Below are 22,113 nucleotides of genomic sequence, written 5' to 3'. Positions count from 1 at the left end.
ATGAAGGTTTTCCCTCATTGTCATAGAAGCAGTTGTGGTTGTGTAGACTTGTTTCTCACAGCATGAAAATCACAGAGCTTTGAAATCTTCACGTAGTCACTCACGTGACTCTGAAGTAAAATAATAAGATTAAACGAGAACTTACCAGTTTGAAGTTTGATCTTTATTTTATGAGGAGTTACGATGAGGGACTACGTGCCCTCCCTCCGCTCCCACCCCTCATAAAGATCAGCTAAAAGTTATGTTTGTCTCACGTATCTTACTATTATGCTTCGGTAATTATCATCTGTGATTTCACACCGCTGCTTTGAAGATTGACGCGCATGCGTACGGACGGGGTCTTCCTCTCCACGTAGTCCCTCATCGTAACTCCTCATAAAATAAAGATCAAACTTCAAACTGGTAAGTTCTCATTTAATCTTACTATTATTAAAGGTTTGGACACACTTTAGCACAGAGTTTCCACACTCAGGCAGGAAACATGCTCCCGATGTTGGGGGAGTCCAGAACCAGGGGCTACAGTTTAAGAATAAGAGGTATGTTATTTAGAACAGAGACGAGGAAAAGCTTTTTCACACAGAGTTGTGAGTCTATGGAATTCTCTGCCTCCGAAGGCGGTTCTCTGGATGCTTTCAGGAGAGTTAGATAGAGCTCTTAAAGATAGCAGTCAGGGAATATGGGGAGAAGGCAGGAACGGGGTACTGATTGTGGATGATCAGCCATGATCACATTGAATGATGGTGCTGGATCGAAGGGTCGAATGGCCTACTCCTGCACCTATTGTCTATTGATCTGCACTCCATTTGTCACATTAATTTAATGTTTCAAGTATTTTGTGTTTTATGACTGTTGGCAAATCAATTTCCCTCCTGGGATAAATAAAGTTCTATTGTATCGTATTTACTGGCAACTTATGGTCTGGCACCTCCTTTAATCAGGACAAGAACACAATTGCAAGTCTCCCGAAAATGTGGTGCCGGGCGAGGCAGCTGATCTCAACTCCATTGGGACTGCCGTGGCCTGACTGCCGATCAGCGGGCCAAATTTTTCCCCTGCGGCCAAAGCTCTCGAACGCTGGAGCCGGTGGATCCATTCCCATAGTTGACTTCAGAGGCCAACTTTACGGAGTGGTATCTCAGCCACCCAGCAGCCTAAGCGGCTGATCCTGCACCGTTCGACTCCTCTCTGAGGCCATGACCCCTGTTGGACGAGATAACCAGGCAAGGCTCTGGAACAGGGTGCTGGGAGGAAAAAATCAATGGTGCAGAGTTTATATGTATCGACATGGGTTTTCTCCAGGTGCTTCAGTTTCTAAAGACATGAAGGAAGGTTAATTAGCTACTGTAAATTACCGCTTAAAGTAGGTGGACGGCAGATGAATCAGGAATAGTTAACAATCATGTTGAGAAACCATACATTACTGTGAAACAGGATGGGACTGATGGGAATGCTACAGATTTAATGGACAAATTGCCCCCTTATGTTGTATGTAGAAGAGCAAGCCATGCAAAGGATTAAAGGGCAAATAGGGTTGCATGCATTCAGCCAACAGTTGCAGGATGAAGGGGAATTGGGATCCCAGCCAAAAAAGTTGGGGACAATTAGTTCTAGCTGCAGACACAAAAGATGGTTTCAGCATTTGAGATGGGAACATAGGACAATATTATGGAAATGAAAAGTGGCTACTCAGTGATGACATTGACATGGATATATCTGTGCCAATGCAACAACGTGCCTCTGCCTCAAACCATTGCTGTGAAGAGTCAGAGGTGAGAACATGAACTTATGCCACAGATTGAAAAATGACAAAGCAGCATTCATAAACTTCCAAACCCTCTATTTTTGTTCAATTTGATTTTCCTCCCTTTTTAACTTTATGCTCTTTTCAGATACAGCTCTTACTGTTTCCCACTTTATCACATATATTATACACAAAGGTGTAATTATTGATTATCTACTTAATCAATCTACCACTAGCAATGGCTGGTTACTTGTTATACAAGACTGAAGAGCATGCGGTGTCTTTTTTTTCCAATTTCTTTTTTTTAATCTCGAAGTTGCTACTTAGCAAACATAATTACAACATCTACCTTCCTCCCCACCCCACCCCTTCATTATAAGGTCCAAGCTCACTCAAAATACATTTTTCTGAATAAATAACTCACCCGAGTCCAAGTACCCTTTAAGCCGTGGTAACAATGTCTCTGGATCTATTAAAGTAAGCTTGCCCAAACATTCTGCAACAACATTTCGAGTTCCTTCTTCTGCACATTCACAGTGTTTCAGCAGCAAATTCCAAATATTTTCTACATATGGTTTGAGACCTCCAACTGAAGAGGAACTAATAATCTCCTTGAGAGAATGCAGAAGCAGGTACTGCCTTTTGGGTTGACTGGTTATTTCTTGCAGAACAAAAGGTAGATACTCAGGAAGGTTTCCCACACTAATGCTTCCAAGAGCATAGGATGCTGCAGATTTCACCTCCTCACTTGAGGAAGAGAAAGCTTCTAAAATTACAGACTTTAGCTCAGTTTGTCCACTCAAGTCAATATGATGACCAACCTCTCCCAGAGACAGTAAAGCCAAGAGTCGAATAGAATCAGTTGATCTAGAATTCTTTACATCCTGGATAAACTGCCCAACCACTGCTGGTCCTTCTTTGGGGCAGGCTCGAGTTAGTGCTGCTACGCATTTTGCAATTGAGTAATAAGACTGCTTGTGAGTCAACGCATTGCTTTGAGAATAAACCGGACCAGTAAGCATTCGTAACAACTCCATATAGCCTAAATTTGCAGTTCCAGTCCCAACAAGAGCTTGGAAGAAATACAACATTGCACTGAGAGCTCCTCCTTGAAGTAGTGGAGACCGAACAAGCCCAATAAGTTCTGTAAGAATAGAACCACTGACTTTTGAAAGAGAAGATGGATGCACCTTGGCCAAGGTGGTGAGAAAGCTTATAGCCATCTGTGACACATGCATGTCACTTTCACTAATAAGTGGCGGAAGCTCCACTAAGACTGCTTCAATCATGGCAGGTGTCAGGCTGTCACTATAGTTCTTGATTAAGATGTCCAAAGCAGAAAGAGTACTCAGCTTCAATGCCCGCTGGTTCTTCCTCAGGAACGAAGCTAAAATTGGCAAACCTTCACCCAGTACTGGTCTCAGGTCAATCTTGAGAGAAGATCCAGCAATTAATGTCAAGGCTTTTACTGTGGTCAATCTAGTAATTTCATTCTTCAACCTCTCCAAGAAAATCTGCAGTGTACTAGGTAAATCACTGCCTAAATGGTCACCAAGATTACATATTATCTGTCCCATACAGGAAATAGCTCTCTCCTTCACCTCTTGATCAATGTCAGCAGCTTTTAATCGCTTGACTGTACAAGTAAATAAGTCAGTAATATATGGAGCAGCATCAAATGAGTAGTGATGATCAACAGGCCTTATTACTTTTACAAGTTGTTGAGTTACAAGAAGAGCTTCTGAAGTGATCTTGTAGAAAGGATCACCCACACAAGCCACAACTGGTGGAACCAAGACATCTACATGAGGGTGGAAGACTGGAGGTGAGTGATTACAAAGGATAACATACAAACACGAGAGAGCGTCAATCTTCAGGTTAGATGAGCTAGATTTATCATTCAAGGAAAAGATTATACCTGAAAAACATAAGAAAAAGTTACCATTAGACACAAGGGTAAACAAAAAAAATTATAAACAATATTAACGCATCTCCTGCAAATATCCTAGTGCATTTCCTCAGAAGTAAAGCAGTCATCATACTAGGGATTTGCTATTTTTGGAGTTAGCATGTTTACTGGATATTTTATTCCTCAGTTGTCCAATCCTGCACTAACAAATCTGCTGTTCCTTTCCAAATTATCAAAATGTCACAAATTGTATTCTATAGAAATATAAATACTATTTGCTGAAGCTAAACCTAAATTTAGAACAATTAGTAAACCTACTACACTGATTTGGATGTGTCACTAACATGCAAAAAACAGATAATATTTGGTGGTGGGACATTCATTAATAAATATTAAAACATTTACAAATTGCTTCTTACTTTAAAACTATCTGTATTTTAGGAAGCAATTCCTTCCCCCTTTCATAAAATAATTTTCTTCCTTCATTCCATTGTTTGTTTGTTTAATTGCCACAGATGAAAAAAATAGCAATTTCAAATTTTTCTTTATTTTGTTGACTGTGTCCTAATGATTTTTTCATATTAACTTTTCTTTTCAGGCAAAATTCACAACATGCTCCACACTAATATTATAATCTCAGGTTCTGGTATAAAGTATAAAAGAAGTATGAAGTATATTTGTGAATAAATAGCAATTAAAATAATACAAAAATGAGTAAAAGTCCAAATGCCACTTCTGCATTTTCTGAATGATTACGGTCAAAACAATTCATACACATTTGCTGCTCTGAAATGCCTTCACAAGCTCCACAGGACATACTCAGAACATTTAAGAAAATAAAAACCAAATTCTACTTGGTGTGACCAATGGTTTGATGGGAGCAACCTTAATTTAGCATCTGGGAGATTGATGCAGGAAGATTGTTCCCGATGTTGGGGAAGTCCAGAACAAGGGGTCACAGTTTAAGGATAAGGGGGAAATCTTTTAGGACCGAGATGAGGAAAACATTTTTCACACAGAGAGTGGTGAATCTCTGGAATTCTCTGCCACAGAAGGTAGTTGAGGCCAGTTCATTGGCTATATTTACGAGGGAGTTAGATGTGGCCCTTGTGGCTAAAGGGAAGGCAGGTACAGGATACTGAGTTGGATGATCAGCCATGATCATATTGAATGGCGGTGCAGGCTCGAAGGGCCGAATGGCCTACTCTTGCACCTATTTTCTATGTTTCTATGTACTTCACTCTATTATTGGATTCCACATAAGGACCAACTGTAGTCAGAACATGTTAGTATTTGCTAGCATTATACTGTAGACTTAGTGAACATATACCAACCATTCGCAACATAGGATCGGAATCTATATTCACTTAAATGAACAATTATAATCTGAAAATGAGGAGGTAATGCTATGCCATTTCATTTCTTTTGCGCTATAATACATTTATATTTTTAATCTAAATATTTAGGAAAAAATTAAGAGTTTTAAATGTTCTTTTATTTAGATATTTTATAATTAAGTTTTTTTGGAAGTTTCACAGGCTATGATCGGCAAGGCTGATTTCGTGGGTGGGACATTTGTTAACAAGGCTGTTGGTGTCCCTGGCTGAGCGCTTGTTTCGACCAACGTCTCACAACCTCTCAATCTCCACCTTCCTGGGGTTTAAGGTCAGGACATTGTCTGCTGCAACTGACCCAGTTAACAGCAATTTCCATGCAAAATTGCCCATTAGCACAGAAGATAAATCATAGAAGAACAACACTGCAAGATGGAGTTCAAACATAGAAATCAGCACTTGTTTACAATAGCATCAACTCACGATGGTAACAATTGAATCTTAGGACTCTTGCATTCCAATTTCATATGTTGGGGTATATATTTTCAAAACTCTGCTTTATACCTTTGAGTTAATTTTTAGAGTGCAATAAATCACAAACATCTTAGAAAATAACTTGACAAACACTTTACCAGAAACAAGAACTGGTATATGCTGAGTCAAAGCACCAGGTAACACATTGACTAGCTCGGTTAGCATGTGAAAACAGCACTGGCGGGTCTTCACACTCTTCTCTTTCATCTGCCTATGTAAAGCTTTTACAATGTTGGGAACCTGCAAAAGACGAAAAGTTAAGCAGGATCAGAATTTTCCTTAAATGCTTCACAAATGAAGTGGGAACACAATAAGAAATCATTTAATCAAATGTTAAACAAGAAACCGTACTTCAATTTCAAAATATATAGAATTTCAAAAGTCCCAAGTCTTCCTACATAAGCAAAATGGAAGACATTTAAGATGAGGTAATATTCCATTTTCAAATCACGAACAGGTCACATTAAAAAAATCGTATGTAATCTATACAATTTACTTTAATACATAATCCAAATGAAGAGAATCATTTCTTGTATGAAGCACATGCAGTCGGCACATATAATTTAAAGCACCAAGTCTGTCAATCCCATGGACTCAACAGCTTGGAGAAAAAAAAATGCAGGTGCAATTAATTTGTCTCAAATTGGATGAAATAATAAATACAAAGAAACTACACAAGGTATTCTGAAAAAAGAAAAGCCTAATAAGCAGTGATAATCAGAAGACATTTAAAAAAATATTCTGCACTTTACTTTCTAAAATGGAGGAAACATCATCTGAATATAGACAAATAACAGTATTTAAGATGAAGCCACACAAGAAAAAAAGTAACCTATTAAAGTAAAGCCCATCTTTAAACTTACTTGATTTTGAAGCATGACCAACGGTGTCTCTTCCTGCTCCATTGCATCTGGGTCAAGATGCCAGCTCTGAGCAGGCCTGGTCTGTTTCAGCAGTGAGAGATAGGCATGGAACACATCTGCTTTAACATTTTCCTCGCGCTCCTTGAATCTGGCGATCAGCGCCGGAGATATAGCTTTGTAAAATTCTGGTAGCATTTCATGACGAGTGCTAACCACACCATCCAAACATTTGGCAGCAGCACGACGCACCTTCCAGCTCATATCGTCATCATCACTGTATTCATCATCACTTCCTAATAACAGTTGTGGATGAGGGTGCAACAAATTATTCTACATGACCATAAACATTTAAAAAAATCACAACAGATATTTGATCAATGAGAACTAGAGAAAGAGAAATTCAGTGTGGATTTTCATGGCTGGTTAAATATCAATTCACTGCTGGTTAAATCATTTTGCAAAATGGCACAAACACAGGACAGACCTAAGCAGTGCAGAACACCCAAAAACCACCAATGTTATTAATTAATATGCAAATGTCATATTAAGAGTCTGAGTAGAAGCCAACTTTCTAGAAATAAAAAAAATTGTGTTCACATTAAAATAATGAAGCTACATTTGATACCCAGCTACCACATGCTTAAAAACAAAACCTTGTACAAACTCGGTGCATCCAAAAGCAAGTTACTATGTATTTTTAGAAGTACAATTTTGTGGGGCACAGTAAAAGAAGAAAACGCTGGAAACACTATATGTTTCCAGCTGGAAACACTATATAGTATCTGTGGAAATAAAAACAGTTAATGTTTTAAGGTTGAAGGTTGACAAATCTCATTCCACAGATGCTGTCAAGGCAGGAGTTTTCTCACCCACAAGAGGGCAGCTTACTGTTTGATTTTTTAAAATCTGTACGTCAGTGCAATGCATTTGTATATTATTGTCATGCATACCGAGATATTGTGCATGCTAAGCAGACAAAATCATGCACATTATTAGCTGGTAATGCAAAAAAGAGAAAGGTAACAGCATACAGAATATAGTATTACAGCTTCAGAGAAAGTTCAGATAAAGAAAACTGCAATGCTGCAAGGAGGTAGATTTAACATCCTTCTTTTATGAGGGGTCCTTTTAATGGTATGATGATACTAGGCAAGAAGCTGTTTTTGAATCTGGTCGTATATATTTTCAAGCTTTTTAATCTTCTGCCCAACAGAGAGCAGAGAAGAGGAATCAATGGCATTGTGGGTATTTGGCAATGGCCTTGATTATGTTGGTTGCTTTCTTAAAGGAGTGCAACGGAGTCGATGAGGGGATGATTGGTTTGTGTGATAGATGGGGTGTGCCTACGACCCTTTGCAATTTCTTGTGGTCTTGGCCCAGAGCAATTGCTAAACCAAGTTGTGATGCATCCCAATAGGATGCTCTCTACAGTGCATCTGTAGAAATCAGGTAATTTAAGACATGCTACATTTCCTCTTCTTCTGATGAAGTAGCGTTGATGTATTTAATATCAATGTGGTTGGACCAGGACAGGTGATTGGTGATATTTATGCCTAGGAACTTGAACCTCTCAACCATCTCTACTGCAGCACCATTATTGTACTCTACACCACTTCCTGAAGTTGATAACTAGCTCTTTAATTTTGCTGACATTGATGGGGAGTTTGTTGTTTTGAAACCATGTTACTATGCTCTCTATCTCCTTCCTGTACTCAATCACATAATTGTTTGAGATCCAGCCCACTACTGTATCTGCATCGGTGTCATCTGCAAACTTGTAAATGAAGTTGGAGCAGAATTTGGCCACATGATTGTGAGTGTATGGGGGTGGGAGGGCGTATAATAAAAGGCTGAGAATGTGTACGCAAGGGTCACCATTGTGGAATATGTTTTGTCGACTATCCTCACTGATTGTTTTCTATGGGTCAAGAAGTTCAGGATCCAGCCACAAAGGGACCAAGGGTGCCAAGTCCTAGGTCCAAGAGTTTGGAGACAAGTTTGGTTGGACATTATGGTGTCTTCTGGATTTTTGTGCACAAATCATTTGAGAGCGATTGGGACCCACAATCTTTTGGTGCTACCAACCAAGCCAAGCCTGACATTTGAACATGACCTGAATAGTAAGCCTGAATATTTGCAAACCTACAACCTAAAGAATAGTTGCCCCTGAAAGTCCCTTCAATAAGATCATGGCTGATCACATTTTGTCCTTTGCACTGCTTTCACACTGTCTCCCTATATCCCTCAATCCATTGTAGTTTAAAATGTCTGTTAACAATAATAAATAAACTAATAATAAATTGACACAACGCCTTTAAAAATAATAATCTCAACATCCACCCTGCCAATCCCCCTGAAAACATTTCAACAATTTCGCATTCTGCGGAAGTCTAAATGTAGCTAGGCCCAATCTGCTCAATTTTTCTTCAAATATCTATCCTTTCATCCCAGAAATCAACTTTGTTTTCCCACACTCGCTTCAACACAATCACATCCTTCCTCAAATAGAAAGACCGAGCGTAGATAGTAATCCTGGTAGTCTCACCATCACTCTATAAAAATTGTAAACCCACTTATCGCTGTATCAAAAGTTAGCTACAGTGCATTCACTCCCTTTACCCATACCATCAATCTAGAGTATGAGTAGTTTAGGCCAGAATGCTGATCCCTTTAGTAATGCATTAGATACTACATCATTCCAATCAGAGGATATATTTATTCTGACATTTTAGCCTAGTTAACCTCCCTTAGCCACGTTTCTATGAAGATTCTATGAAGAACAGTCTAGGGTACCTACGATAATATACAAAGCAACATTTTTCCTCTCCATCTCGGTACATGTGACACTAATAAACCAATACAAATACATTCCAACGTATTCTACTCAATGCTAGATCTGCCACCTCACTTTAATGCAAGAGTAGAGAACATTTTTTATCATTTCTGTAACCTTGATCATCATCATCTCCACCTTCGGATTCCATTGCAGCATCATCGTCATCGTCATCATCGTCATAATTGTAATTGGGGTCATACGTCAAGTACCTCAGGCATAGGTTAATGATGGTGGTGACATGAAGGAACACTTCCTTTGGGCACCTAGGAAACACAATAATTGCACAAGTTCAAATTTACCGTTTTTCCCGGCAATGAAGACGCTATTTTTACCCTAAAATAAAGCCCAAAATTTTACCTGCGTCTTGGAGGCTGAAGGCGAGATTGTTAGCCAAGAAAGATCTACTTGGGCCAAATCGCTTTTAAAACATGGGGGGGGGGGGGGGGACGACGACACAATGAGGCCCACACAGAGGTCGGCAACCTACGGCCCAGATCCGGCCCGTAGGCATTTTGTTTTTTTTCAATTCGTTTTTGCGACTTGGGAACTGCAGCCAGTCCCGGGGCACACAGGCGACCTGCCAGCCGACCTGGGCGCTACAGCCAGTCCCGTGGCATGCAGGCGACCTGGGAACTGCAGTAATTCCCGGGACACGCAGCCGACCTGGGAACTGCTTCCAGACCTGTGGCAAACAAGCCGACCTGGCCGCACCAGCCAGACATGGGGCAAGCGAGCTGACATGGGATCTGCAGCCATTCCCGGGGCACGCAGCCGACCTGGGTGTCACAGCTAGACTTAGGGGCAAGCGAGCCGACCTGGTGCTACAACCATTCCTGGGGCACGCAGCCGACCTGGGAATTGCAGCCAGACCAGGGCGTTACAGCCAGACCTGCCAGCCGACCTGGGCACTACAGCCATTCCTAGAAATATAGAAACACAGAAAATAGGTGCAGGAGTAGGCTATTCGACCCTTCGAGCCTGCACCGCCATTCAATATGATCATGGCTGATCATCCAACTCAGTATCCTGTACCTGACTTCTCTCCATACCCCCTGATCCCTTTAGCCACAAGGGTCACATCTAACTCCCTCTTAAATATAGCCAATGAACTGGCCTCAACTACCTTCTGTGGCAGAGAATTCCCCAGATTCACCACTCTCTGTGTAAAAAATGATTTTCTCACCTCGGTCCTAAAAGACTTCCCCCTTATCCTTAAACTGTGACCCCTTGTTCTGGACTTCCCCAACATCGGGAATAATCTTCCTGCATCTAGCCTGTCCAATCCCTTAAGAATTTTGTAAGTTTCTATAAGATCCCCCCTCAATCTTCTAAATTCTAGCGAGTACAAGCCGAGTCTATCCAGTCTTTCTTCATATGAAAGTCCTGCCATCCCAGGAATCAGTCTGGTGAACCTTCTCTGTACTCCCTCTTTGGCAAGAATTTCTTTCCTCAGATTAGGAGACCAAAACTGTACGCAATACTCCAGGTGTAGTCTCACCAAGACCCTGTACAAATGCAGTAGAACCTCCCTGCTCTTATACTCAAATCCTTTTGCTATTCCCGGGGCACGCAGCCGACCTGGGGCTAGCGCACCAACCTGGGCGCAACAGGCCTAGGCTGCACAAAGTAGTAAACGTGGCTGGGCTGACAGGAGTAAAGTTGCGGGGAGGGCAGGAGCGTTGAGAAGGAGGGGGTCGGGGAACATGCCAGCAACTCACTCAGTAGCTCGGGTGGCTGCGAGCGGCCGCCGGGACCGGACAGCGGAACCAGCCGCCACCTCAGCGCCTTCTGCCGGCCCACCCGCCAGCCAGCCACAGTGTCCGTCGGCACAGGCGCAACCGGTGGAGGTGGTGGTTGGCGGGTAGCTACTGTGCAGAAGGCTGGCTGCTCTGTCCCGGGCTTTCTCTCTCCTCTCTATCTCTCAGTTATGTGATCTCCCTGAGCCAGCAAGTCCCCGTCCCTCAGACCTGAACGGCACAGCGCATTGTGGGACAGGCGAAAATGGAGGCTTCCCGGTCCAGATTGCCACCTTGAAGGAGTTTCACATCTTCCTTTCTACTGACTAAACCAAACCCTTGATCCTGTTCCGCCGGCCTTTTTTCAAAATTTAGCAACTCAAAATGGGGGTGCATCTTTGACGCAGGAGCGTCTTCATTGCTGGGAAATACGGTATATCCAATGTCTAAAGAACAAGACCACCTATGGGGATAATGGAGACAATACACTGCAGATGCTGTCTCAAAACATTGTCTGTCCATGCCCCTCTACAGCTAGACACTGAAGAGAGATGCTGCCTGACCCACTGAGATCCTCCAGCAATTTGATTTTCAATTATGGGAAAAATAACTGTACTAGCCAAAGTAGGGTACAGCAGATCAAACAATCTATAATTCTAATAATGAAACAAACTGTATTCTATCATCGTACTTAGGCAAAATTTGCTTCAAGAAAACGGGGAATTACAGACCAGTTAGTCTAACAGGGTAGTGGGGAAACTGATAGTCAGTTATTAAAGATGGGATAGCAGCACATTTGGAAAGTGGTGAAATCAATGAACAAAGTCAGCATGGATTTATCAAAGGTAAATTATGTCTGACGAATCTTATAGAATTTTTCGAGGATGTAACTAGTAGAGTGGATAAGGGAGAACCAGTGGATGAGTTGTATCTGGACTTTCAGAAGGCTTTTGACAAGGTCCCACGTAAGAGATTAGTATACAAACTTAAAGCACATGGTATTGGGGGGGTCAGTATTGATGTGGATGGAGAACTGGCTGGCAGACAGGAAGCAAAGAGTAGGAGTAAACGGGTCCTTTCCACAATGGCAGGCAGTGACTAGTGGGGTACCGCAAGGCTCAGTGCTGGGACCCCAGCTATTTACAATATATATTAATGATTTGGACGAGGGAATTGAATGCAACTTCTCCAAGTTTGCGGAGGACACGAAGCTGGGGGGCAGTGTTAGCTGTGAGGAGGATGCTAGGAGGCTGCAAGGTGACTTGGATAGGCTGGGTGAGTGGGCAAATGCATGGCAGATGCAGTATAATGTGCATAAATGTGAGGTTATCGACTTTGGTGGCAAAAACAGGAAAGTAGACTTATCTGAATGGTGACCGATTAGGAAAAGGGGAGATGCAACGAGACCTGGGTGTCATGGTACACCAGTCATTGAAAGTAGGCATGCAGGTGCAGCAGGCAGTGAAGAAAGCGAATGGTATGTTAGCATTCATAGCAAAAGGATTTGAGTATAGGAGCAGGGAGGTTCTACTGCAGTTGTACAGGGTCTTGGTGAGACCACACCTGCAGTATTGCGTACAGTTTTGGTCTCCTAATCTGAGGAAAGACATTCTTGTCATAGAGGGAGTACAGAGAAGGTTCACCAGACTGATTCCTGGGATGTCAGGACTTTCATATGAAGAAAGACTGGATAGACTCGGCTTGTACTCGCTTGAATTTAGAAGATTGAGGGGGGGATCTTATAGAAACTTACAACATTCTTAAAGGGTTGGACAGGCTAGATGCAGGAAGATTGTTCCTGATGTTGGGGAAGTCCAGAACAAGGGGTCACGGTTTAAGGATAAGGGGGAAATCTTTTAGGACCGAGATGAGAAAAACATTTTTCACACAGAGAGTGGTGAATCTCTGGAATTCTCTGCCACAGAAGGTAGTTGAGGCCAGTTCATTGGCTATATTTAAGAGGGTTAGATGTGGCCCTTGTGGCTAAAGGGATCAGGGGGTATGGAGAGAAGGCAGGTACAGGATACTGAGTTGGATGATCAGCCATGATCATATTGAATGGCGATGCAGGCTCGAAGGGCCGAATGGCCTACTACTGCACCTATTTTCTATGTTTCTATTCTGTGGCAACATTTTAAATTTCTATTTAGTAACATTACACTGTACCTTCTCACAAATGATTCAAAGGCTTGAATGCAGTATTCTCTTAGTTCATCATCTTCAACGCTGCAGAACTTAACAACTAATGGAATAATTTTCTCAAGATATTCCCCTAAAGAGAAAACAAAGATTCAAATATTTTAAAATTGTGATAAATTAACCATCACAGTATTTTGTGTAGGATAAATGGAGATGTGCGTTACCTATTCGATGCCCTGCCTGTCTGCTAATAGCAGCAATGCACTGAATATAGGTTCTGGTCGTGGACATAGATTCATTTTTGGCCAGCTCTGTCAACAAATGTTCAATCAGGTCAATAAAGACCAGGGTTCCACAGCTCATAACAAGGTGACCAAGGGCAATAATAGTTCTCTTCCGTACTGCAAGTCGAGGACTGGTGAGCTGTGGAAGAAGGCAGTTCAAAATTGATGGATGGAAATTAACCAGCAGACCTCCTTGCCTAGAAAAGATAAAAAGATTCCAGTTACTTTCCAACTCAAAATAGCTGCTCTAGTTTACACCGATCTAAAATGCCCTTTTAATTTGGGAACCCACCAGGCACCTCCCAAATATACCTTCAAAAATATACTACTAAGATAATCAATAAAAATCAGTTATTGCTTTGTCCGATATCAAGGGAGAAACAATATTTATATTTTAATGATTTTTATAAAATCAAGTTAAACTGAGCATTAATATTTCTTGTCCAGTTACAAAGGGAAATTTGTTCCGTACCAGGTTAGGTATTTAATCTTTTAAGTAAAGAAGACTAATTAAATTACCGCGTCTATCTTTTTTCTTTAAATGTTTTAGTTGGATATCTTTGATCTGAAACTTGATATTTTCAGTTCAGTTTACTTGAGGTCAACAAATATCTTCCAGTTACGTTACTTCAAGTCTTGCAGGTTATTAGACTATACAAAAATATGTTCCAGAGGGGGCATTTTAATTTACAGTGGATTAATTCTGTGTAGGCCTTGCCCAGGTTTGACTTCCCAAATTGCAACACCTCACACCTATCTGCAGTTATGGATAGGGATGATTTAAAGGGATATATGCCAAACATGGACAGGTGTGACTAGTGCAGATGAGGCATCTTTCTTGGTATATGCAATTTGGGCCGAAGACCCTGTTTCTGTGCTGTATGACTCTAATTCAACATACTGAGATTTTTCTTTTTTTTAAATTACATCCTATCAAACATGGCCTAACAAAAGCTTTCAAATACCTATTTTGGTATGATGGAATATGATGCACATCCAACGCAAGATTTAAGCTGTGTAGGAAAGAACTGCAGATGCTGGTTTAAATCGAAGGTAGACACAAAATGTTGGAGTAACTCAGCGGGACTTCTTCATTCTGAAGAAGGGTCTCGACCCGAAATGTCACCTATTCCTTCTTTCCAGAGATGCTGCCTGTTCCGCTGAGTTACTCCAGCATTTTGTGTCCACTAGATTTAAGCTTACATACTAGGGATAAGGAATATTTAAAAATAAAATAATCTTGCAGATGATGGAAGTCAGAAGCAATAACAGAAAATGCTGCAAATATCAATGGAAACTGAAACAGTTCCACTCTTGCAGTTCAACGACCCTTCATTAGAATTGGAACTAGGTTCTGACGAAGGGTTTTCATCGTGAAATAGAACACTTTCACAGATGCTACCTGATTCGCTGAGTGCTTCTAGCGCTTTATTTTGCTGTAAGGAATATTTGTTGATACCAAGTACTTGATAAGCATAAAACCAGTGCTATGTTAAACAGAATTGTATGAACTAACTTTCTGTTGTAAGTAAAATTAAAAATATTGAGTGAAATCCAAAAACACATTCCTTAAGTCAGCTGATTTGTAGCTACCCTACCATTATTTTGTAGATTAAATCATATTAGTCATCACTGCTGTCAAGTCATTGATTTTGTTTGTAATACAGACTCCATGGGTCACAAAGTTGCTGGTTAGGGGCAATAGATCCAGACTACATTGTCGGTATTCAGCTGTTCCCACTAAAAGTCATGGACTTGAGTTGACCTAGTGCAGGCCTGTGACTTATTAAGTAACAGATGTCACCTATCCATCAGTTACATTCCATCTGGCGCCCAACAGCATAGTACAAACTTGCAGGAGTCCACAGTGTTACAACAGGAATCTGACTGTACAATTAGAGATAATTTAGATCAAAGGAAATATCAGCTTGGATAAGCCAAGTTTTTTTTAAACACTTTACTCTAATGTTTTATTTGAATACCATTTCAAATAGTTTTTAAAACGTCCCTGCCTGCCAGGCATTTAAACAAAAAGCAAAACAATTGATTGGCTTTAACACCAGACAGATGTCCATTGTCTATTTTGTCTTTAGTTCAAAGACTGTCAAAGGATTACAGAGACAGAGCTTCACAATTACACCCAATGCATGTTTACTGCTGAGACCTTTCTTCCCCTCATAACCAAGGTGTGCAAGGAAAACAAGTTTGATTCTTTGTGTTAAGCCTGTTAATTGTGGATAGTGATTCTGGATAGCAAACCAGTGTCACCATAAGCCAATCTATTTAAATTCACCGGTCTTTACTTCAAAATGGCTACCATTCTGCAGCATTCTTAATTTTTGGCCTTTAAAGCAGGATTGCTTGCAGTGCATTCTTACAATTGATTTCCATAGTGACATTTTCATTTCTACCCCCATGTAACATTGTACATCTTTATACATAAACTGGAATTGATGTATGGCATGACATTTCACAGCAGCAAAGCATTTGCTGTTTGGACAACGCACTCTCGAGTACAGTTTATGAACACAAATAGAGTTACAATGCCTTATTAGTAGAATGCATACAGTTTATTTTTTTGCTTATTACCAGAGTTGTTCGAAGTAAGGATTCTCATAATTTAATGCCAAAATTACCTGCTAAGCATATCTGCCATGATATCCAGTGCTTCCAACTGAACAGAAACATCTTCCTGTTTGGCAATGGCATTAGTGAGACGTCCTGTGATTTTTTTACAGACATTAGCTGCCAAAGCAGATCCTGGAAAATAAATGCACATTCCCAAAACGCTTCACATAAGCAATACAGATGAACTTTGCTGAGTGCCAGTGTTCTATGTAATATAGGGATTTGTTCCAGTCACATAATACCACCACTTTGACCACAATTTGTAAAAGCGTACTTGAAATTTGTCTTCCTAACCAATGGCTAATTTCACATAACCGACAACTCCAGAGACATGGCCAAATAGCCAGGTTCATTGGTCAAACATATAATTCTTTAAAACAAAATAACAACAAAACTATTAAAGCGCAAAGAGTAAGAAGAGTATAAACAGAAAAAAAAGGCAAGTTGAAAAGATAGACCTTGTGTTGAAAATGTTTAGAACTGTTGAGCAAACTGATTTCTTGCAATAACATCAAGTGACAGAGAATTGTTAATTGCTGAATTTAAACATAAAAAGTACATAGTTGCCTCCACTCATCACCTTAATTATTCTTTTTGACGTTATCATTCACTGTACTTCTTGTTTCTTCCGTTTTTCTGTCATTTTGTGATGTGTTTGCACGATCATCTCTCACTGACAACTAATCTATTTTTTTAAACTAATTCTCTGAATTATTCACATAATATAGTAAGATCATGAGGAATGTTGCAGAAACACATTTGTATTCCATCATGTCCTTCAACACCTATGGTTAATCAAAATGTAACAATCAAAATAACAGAATAATCATAAAACTTGAACTGGGATAGTTTGGAGTAGAGATGCAAGGTACTGCAGATGCTGGTTTACAAAAAAAAGATGTGCTGGACTAACTCAACAGGTCAGACAGCATCTCTGGACAACATGGATAGGGTGCGGTTAGGGTCGGAACCCTTCTTCAGACTGATTGTGGTGGGGATGAGAATGGTGAAATAGAGGAGGATCAGGACAAAGTCCAGTGAGTAATAGGTGGACACAGATGGGGGGTGGGGGAGTTTTAATAGACGGATGATTGGACAAACGTCAGACAAAGGGTGTGAGTCAAGCATAGCCAAGGTGCAGATTGTGCAACCAGAGGAAGGAATATAGGTGGAAGGAGAAAAATGGGTGCAAGTCCAGGTGAGACACTAGAATGTGGGGGGGAGTGGGATTGTTTGGAAAATCACCTAAAATTGGAGAATTCCACATTCATACCATTAGGTTGTAAGCTACCCAACTAGAATACAAGGTGCTATTCCCTCTGTTTGTGTGTGGCCACACTCTGTCAATGGAAGCAGCCAGGTTAGAAAGGTTAGTATGGGAACAGAAAGGGGAGTTAAAATGTTTAGTAATCAGTAGAACCAGCAGGCCCTGGCAGACCCAGCACAATTGTTCCGTGAAATTTTCACCAAGATCATGCTTAGTCTCACCAATGCATTGGAGGCCACATCTGGAAGACCAAATGGAGTAAATGAGGTTAAACAAGGTGTACACGAACCTTTATCTCACCCAGAAGGACTGCTGGGGTCCCTGCATGGAGGTGAGGAAGGAGGTATAGGGACGTGTTACATATCCAGTGATCGCAAAGGAAACCTGGGGAAACGTGGTAATTTGAATGGGAAGGGGTAAGTGAACTAAAGACAGATACAGGGAGCAGTTTCTGTGGAAGACGGAAACGGGTGGAAATGGGAAGATGTGACAATGCAGCTGGCAGAGAATGAAGTGTTGGATCCGCGAGGTGGAGGAGAATGTTAGCAGAGGGAAATTGATTGGGTGTCTGATCAAGGAAGAACTGGAGGACCTTGACACCTTCCTGGTGGGGGCTGGAGGTGTAAAGGGATGGACGTCCATGGTAAAGCCAAAGCAATTGAAAGGTACTGATGAGTTGAAGAGAGTGGATCAGAAATCATCCTTTCACTCAAATGGAAGTGGAAACATGCAACTTAATTCATATAAAGTCTGTGAACATGTCAATTTTATTAGAATAGTGCACAAATTGCTTTGTAAGTAAATGGAGTTGAGATTCAGATCAGCTGCAACACAGATCAGTGACAGAACAGCTTCAAGGAAATGAATAACAAAACACATATCTTAAAGATTTTATCCATGCTCTTCTGAAAGTAAGATTATGAAAATTATATCTATTAATAGATCAATGAAATACAGATGCATTAATGAGATACATAAATTCATCCCAGCATTAAAAACTTGGCTTTAATAAAATTCCATCACTCAAATTAATACTGACTAAGCCTCCATTGACAATCAATGAACAGCTGCAAATGTCTTCCATGCTTTACACTTATTAGTGTTTCCTCATTTCCCTCAAAAACCTGGCTATAACTTTTATATTATGGTCCCAATTCTCAAACCCTCTAGTTTGTAAGACTAGAAGAGTCATATTTGTCTCGAGAACACCAACAACCAGAAGCAACTAGATTTTGCTATCTTCAATTGGCTTATTAATATTTTTCATTCCTTGAAATCTAAAGGGTCGAATCCTAAACCCTGTCAATGTAGATCAAGAGTTCAAAATAATTTATAATCAGCTAGCTATAGTAAATTGTGAATATAACTAAATTATCTAGAAATTGTAATATTTCTATAATCCATGTTTATATATTACCAAGATATAAGGGCGGCAGAGAGGTAGAGTTGCTGCCTTACAGCACCAGAGACCCAGGCTCGATCCGGACTACGGGTGCTGTCCGTACAGAGTTTGTGCTTTCTCCCCATGGCCCCATGGGTTTTCTCAGAGATCTTCAGTTTCCTCCCACACTCCAAAGATGTACAGGTTTGTAGGTTAATTGGCTTGGTATAAATGTAAATTGTCTCTAGTGTATGTAGCATAGTGTTAATTTGCAGGGATTGCTGGTCAGCACGGACGCAGTGGGCAGAAGGGCCCGTCTCCACGCTGTATCTCAAGTTCAAGTTTGCATTTATTGTAATTTATCCAATTAAGGTAGTGAAATTTGAGTCACTAAAACCAAAAATAAAATTAACAACTAAAGTTAATTTTTTTACTACCGAATTTATGATTAAAGGTATATTATCCTTTCGGAAAGCTTACGCAGATTGTGGGTGATTGCTTATATAAATGCTATTACAATTCAAGCTAAAATATAGCAATGTTCACTGCAGGGCAGGATGGTAAACACAAAAGAATCTTTCATGAGGAGCTGATTATTTGAACATAAACGTACCACTAGAAGCTGCCGGCAGTTCTCCAATCACCGTTTTCAGTCCAATACTGGAAATATCTCGGAGCTGTTCTTTGTCTGACAGCATATTGGTACACAAAGTATCCACAATTGTCTCCACCTGATATTCCTTTACTTTGCTGACCAAAGGACCAAGGCTAAAGAACAAATATTTAATTGCACTTAAACAGAATAAACTAGAACACACTCAAAATTAAGATTCGACACATCAATCTTATGTGTTACTCCAGATTTAATCACACAAGTATTAAATGCAAAATCTCCTCTTCAAAAAACCTCTTTCTACATTAAATGAATATTAAAAAATATTGATGCGGGAAATCTGAAATTAAAATAGAAAATGCTGAAAACACAGCAGATTCGAATACCTTTCAATAGAACTGAGAAAATTAGTTAGATTTAAATTGTTTCAAAACAAAATAGAAACTTGTTTTCTCTTTACGACAAAGGGAGTGCAGGTTTACAGATGCTGCCTCACGTAATGCATGTTTCCAACATTTTGTTTTGCTACTCTTTCCACAACTTATTTTTTAAATGCTTTTCTTATAAAGAAGCTTGTGTACTGCTACTATTTAACCTCAATGATAACTATTTTGTGGAAGAAAAAATTAATTACTCTTGCATCGAGGACAATACATTTTGTCAAAACATGGGTGGCAGTAAATCATTGAATAATAAATCAACATTCTCACCACATTTTCTGCCAATAATTGCAAGAGTTAAAATGATTATTTGGAGCAAGTGGTCATGAAAAATCCACTGCTGTTTAATATATAAAATAGCCAGCTGAGTTAAAAACTATGACTTAAGATTACAGATCACAAAAAGATAACAATTCAATATACAAAAAAAATCACAAAGTGCTGGAATAACTCAGCAGGTCAGGAAGCATCTCTGGAGAACATGGATAGGTAGGAACAGAGTAGGAACAGAGAGATAGGGGAGCTGAATGTGTGGCTGAGTAGTAGGTGCAGGGGGCCGGGATTTAGTTTCCTCAACCATTGGGATCTCTTCTTGGGCAGGGGTGACCTGTACATAAGAGACAGGTTGCACCTTAACTGGAGGGGGACCAACTGGAGGGGGACCATCATTCTGGCAGGCAGGTTTGCTAGTGCTACACGGGTGGGTTTAAACTAAATAGTGGGGGGGTGAGGTCAACAACGTGGAAGCATATGCGTAGAGTTAACGAGAAAGAGAGTGCAGGAAAGGTCACGGAAGTCTCAAGAAATACAGTTCTCGTTGAAAACATTAGCGATGCAGTGATACTGGTTTCCGACGGGCACGGTGATGGACGCACCACACATCTCTGTCCTCCATGCAGCTGGCAAGCTCCTCTTTTGTCTCTACACAAGCGTCTTCCATAAACGTCTCCAGCATCGTCTTGATTGGCCATGCCAGGTCACGTCTTCCATGGGTGGGTTCCCAACGCACAACCTTGTTTGCTGGCATTACTGGGTGGCGGTGGCAGTGACCAGTGAGTCTCATCCTTCTCCACATGATTTTCTCGGACGTTGGTGATGTGGTCCCTCCAACTGACATTTTGAACCTTTCTGAGCATTCGGGTGTAGGTACCATCAAGAGACTTAGACAGTTCTCGAGTGAGAGACCATGCCTCACACCCGTATAATAATATGGTCTCTACAGTGGCATGAAAGAATCTCAGTTTGAGACCCTTAATCCGAGACGTCCAGATTTTCCCCATGTTATTGAGAGCTTTTCATGCGAGCACTTTCCAGACCTTGATGCCATTCATAAATAACAGGACAGAAAGTTTAAAAAGGGAGAAGAGAGTAAGGTCGGGTAAAATCGGGATGGTTGTGAGATGAAGGGTGGTCAACACTGAATTTAAGGTATTATATTTGAATGCACATAGCACAAGGAACAAAGTGGACGACCTTCTAGCACATTTGGAAATTAGCAGGTATGATGTTGTAGGCATTACGGAGACATGGCTGCAAGAGGATCAGAGCTGAGAGTTGGATATTCAGGGTTATAGGTCCAATCGGAAAGACAGGAGGTGGGCAGAGGGGGTGCGGTAGTTCTGTTGGTTAGGAATGAAATTGAGTCCATAGCAAGGGGAGACATAGGATCAGATAGAAACATAGAAAATAGGTGCAGGAGGCCATTCGGCCCTTTGAGCCAGCATCGCCATTCATTGTGATCATGGCTGATCGTCCGCTATCAATAACCCATGCCTGCCTTCTCCCCATATCCCTTGACTCCACTAGCCCCTAGAGCTCTATCTAACTCTCTCTTAAATCCATCCAGTGATTTGGCCTCCACTGCCCTCTGTGGCAGGGAATTCCATACATCCACAACTCTCTGGGTGAAAAAGTTTTTTCTCACTTCAGTCTTAAATGACCTCCCCTTTATTCGAAGACTGTGGCCACTGGTTCTGGACTCGCCCAACATTGGGAACATTTTTCCTGCATCTAGTTTGTCCAGTCCTTTTATAATTTTATATGTTTCTATAAGATGCCCCCTCATCCTTCTAAACTCCAGTGAATACAAGCCTAGTCTTTTCAATCTTTCCTCATATGACAGTCCCGCCATCCCAGGGATCAATCTCGTGAACCTACGCTGCACTGCCTCAATCACAAGGATGTCCTTCCTCAAATTAGGAGACCAAAACTGTGCACAATACTCCAGATGTGGTCTTACCAGAGCCCTATACAATTGCAGAAGAACCTCTTTACTCCTATACTGAAATCCTCTTGTTATGAAGGCCAACATTCCATTAGCTTTCTTCACTGCCTGCTGTACCTGTAAGCCAACTTTTAGTGACCGGTGTACAAGGACGCCCAGGTCTCGCTGCACCTCCCCCTTACCT

At 40.8% G+C, this 22,113-nt stretch overlaps 1 protein-coding gene across 2 annotated transcripts in view; it reads right to left on the bottom strand.

Annotated features, from left to right (window-relative positions):
• cand1 (cullin associated and neddylation dissociated 1) overlaps nucleotides 1–22,113 on the bottom strand; it is a 49,076-nt gene that overhangs the window by 12,883 nt on the left and 14,080 nt on the right. The window contains exons 3-10 of one of the 2 annotated variants that reach the window (XM_033038263.1): nucleotides 19,266–19,420; nucleotides 16,013–16,136; nucleotides 13,317–13,573; nucleotides 13,120–13,225; nucleotides 9,332–9,480; nucleotides 6,382–6,674; nucleotides 5,617–5,758; nucleotides 2,166–3,659 (exon numbers count right to left, since the gene is read on the bottom strand). In XM_033038263.1, the coding sequence (XP_032894154.1) occupies nucleotides 2,166–3,659; nucleotides 5,617–5,758; nucleotides 6,382–6,674; nucleotides 9,332–9,480; nucleotides 13,120–13,225; nucleotides 13,317–13,573; nucleotides 16,013–16,136; nucleotides 19,266–19,420 (2,720 nt within the window). The remainder of the gene's footprint in view (nucleotides 1–2,165; nucleotides 3,660–5,616; nucleotides 5,759–6,381; nucleotides 6,675–9,331; nucleotides 9,481–13,119; nucleotides 13,226–13,316; nucleotides 13,574–16,012; nucleotides 16,137–19,265; nucleotides 19,421–22,113) is intronic. The other variant, XM_033038264.1, reaches the window with a different exon arrangement.

The sequence above is a fragment of the Amblyraja radiata genome, chromosome 19, assembly GCF_010909765.2.
Source record: "Amblyraja radiata isolate CabotCenter1 chromosome 19, sAmbRad1.1.pri, whole genome shotgun sequence".
NCBI lineage: Eukaryota > Metazoa > Chordata > Chondrichthyes > Rajiformes > Rajidae > Amblyraja > Amblyraja radiata.
The sequence above is the reverse complement of the archived record's forward strand: the minus strand, read 5'-3'. Positions and strand labels throughout refer to the sequence as shown.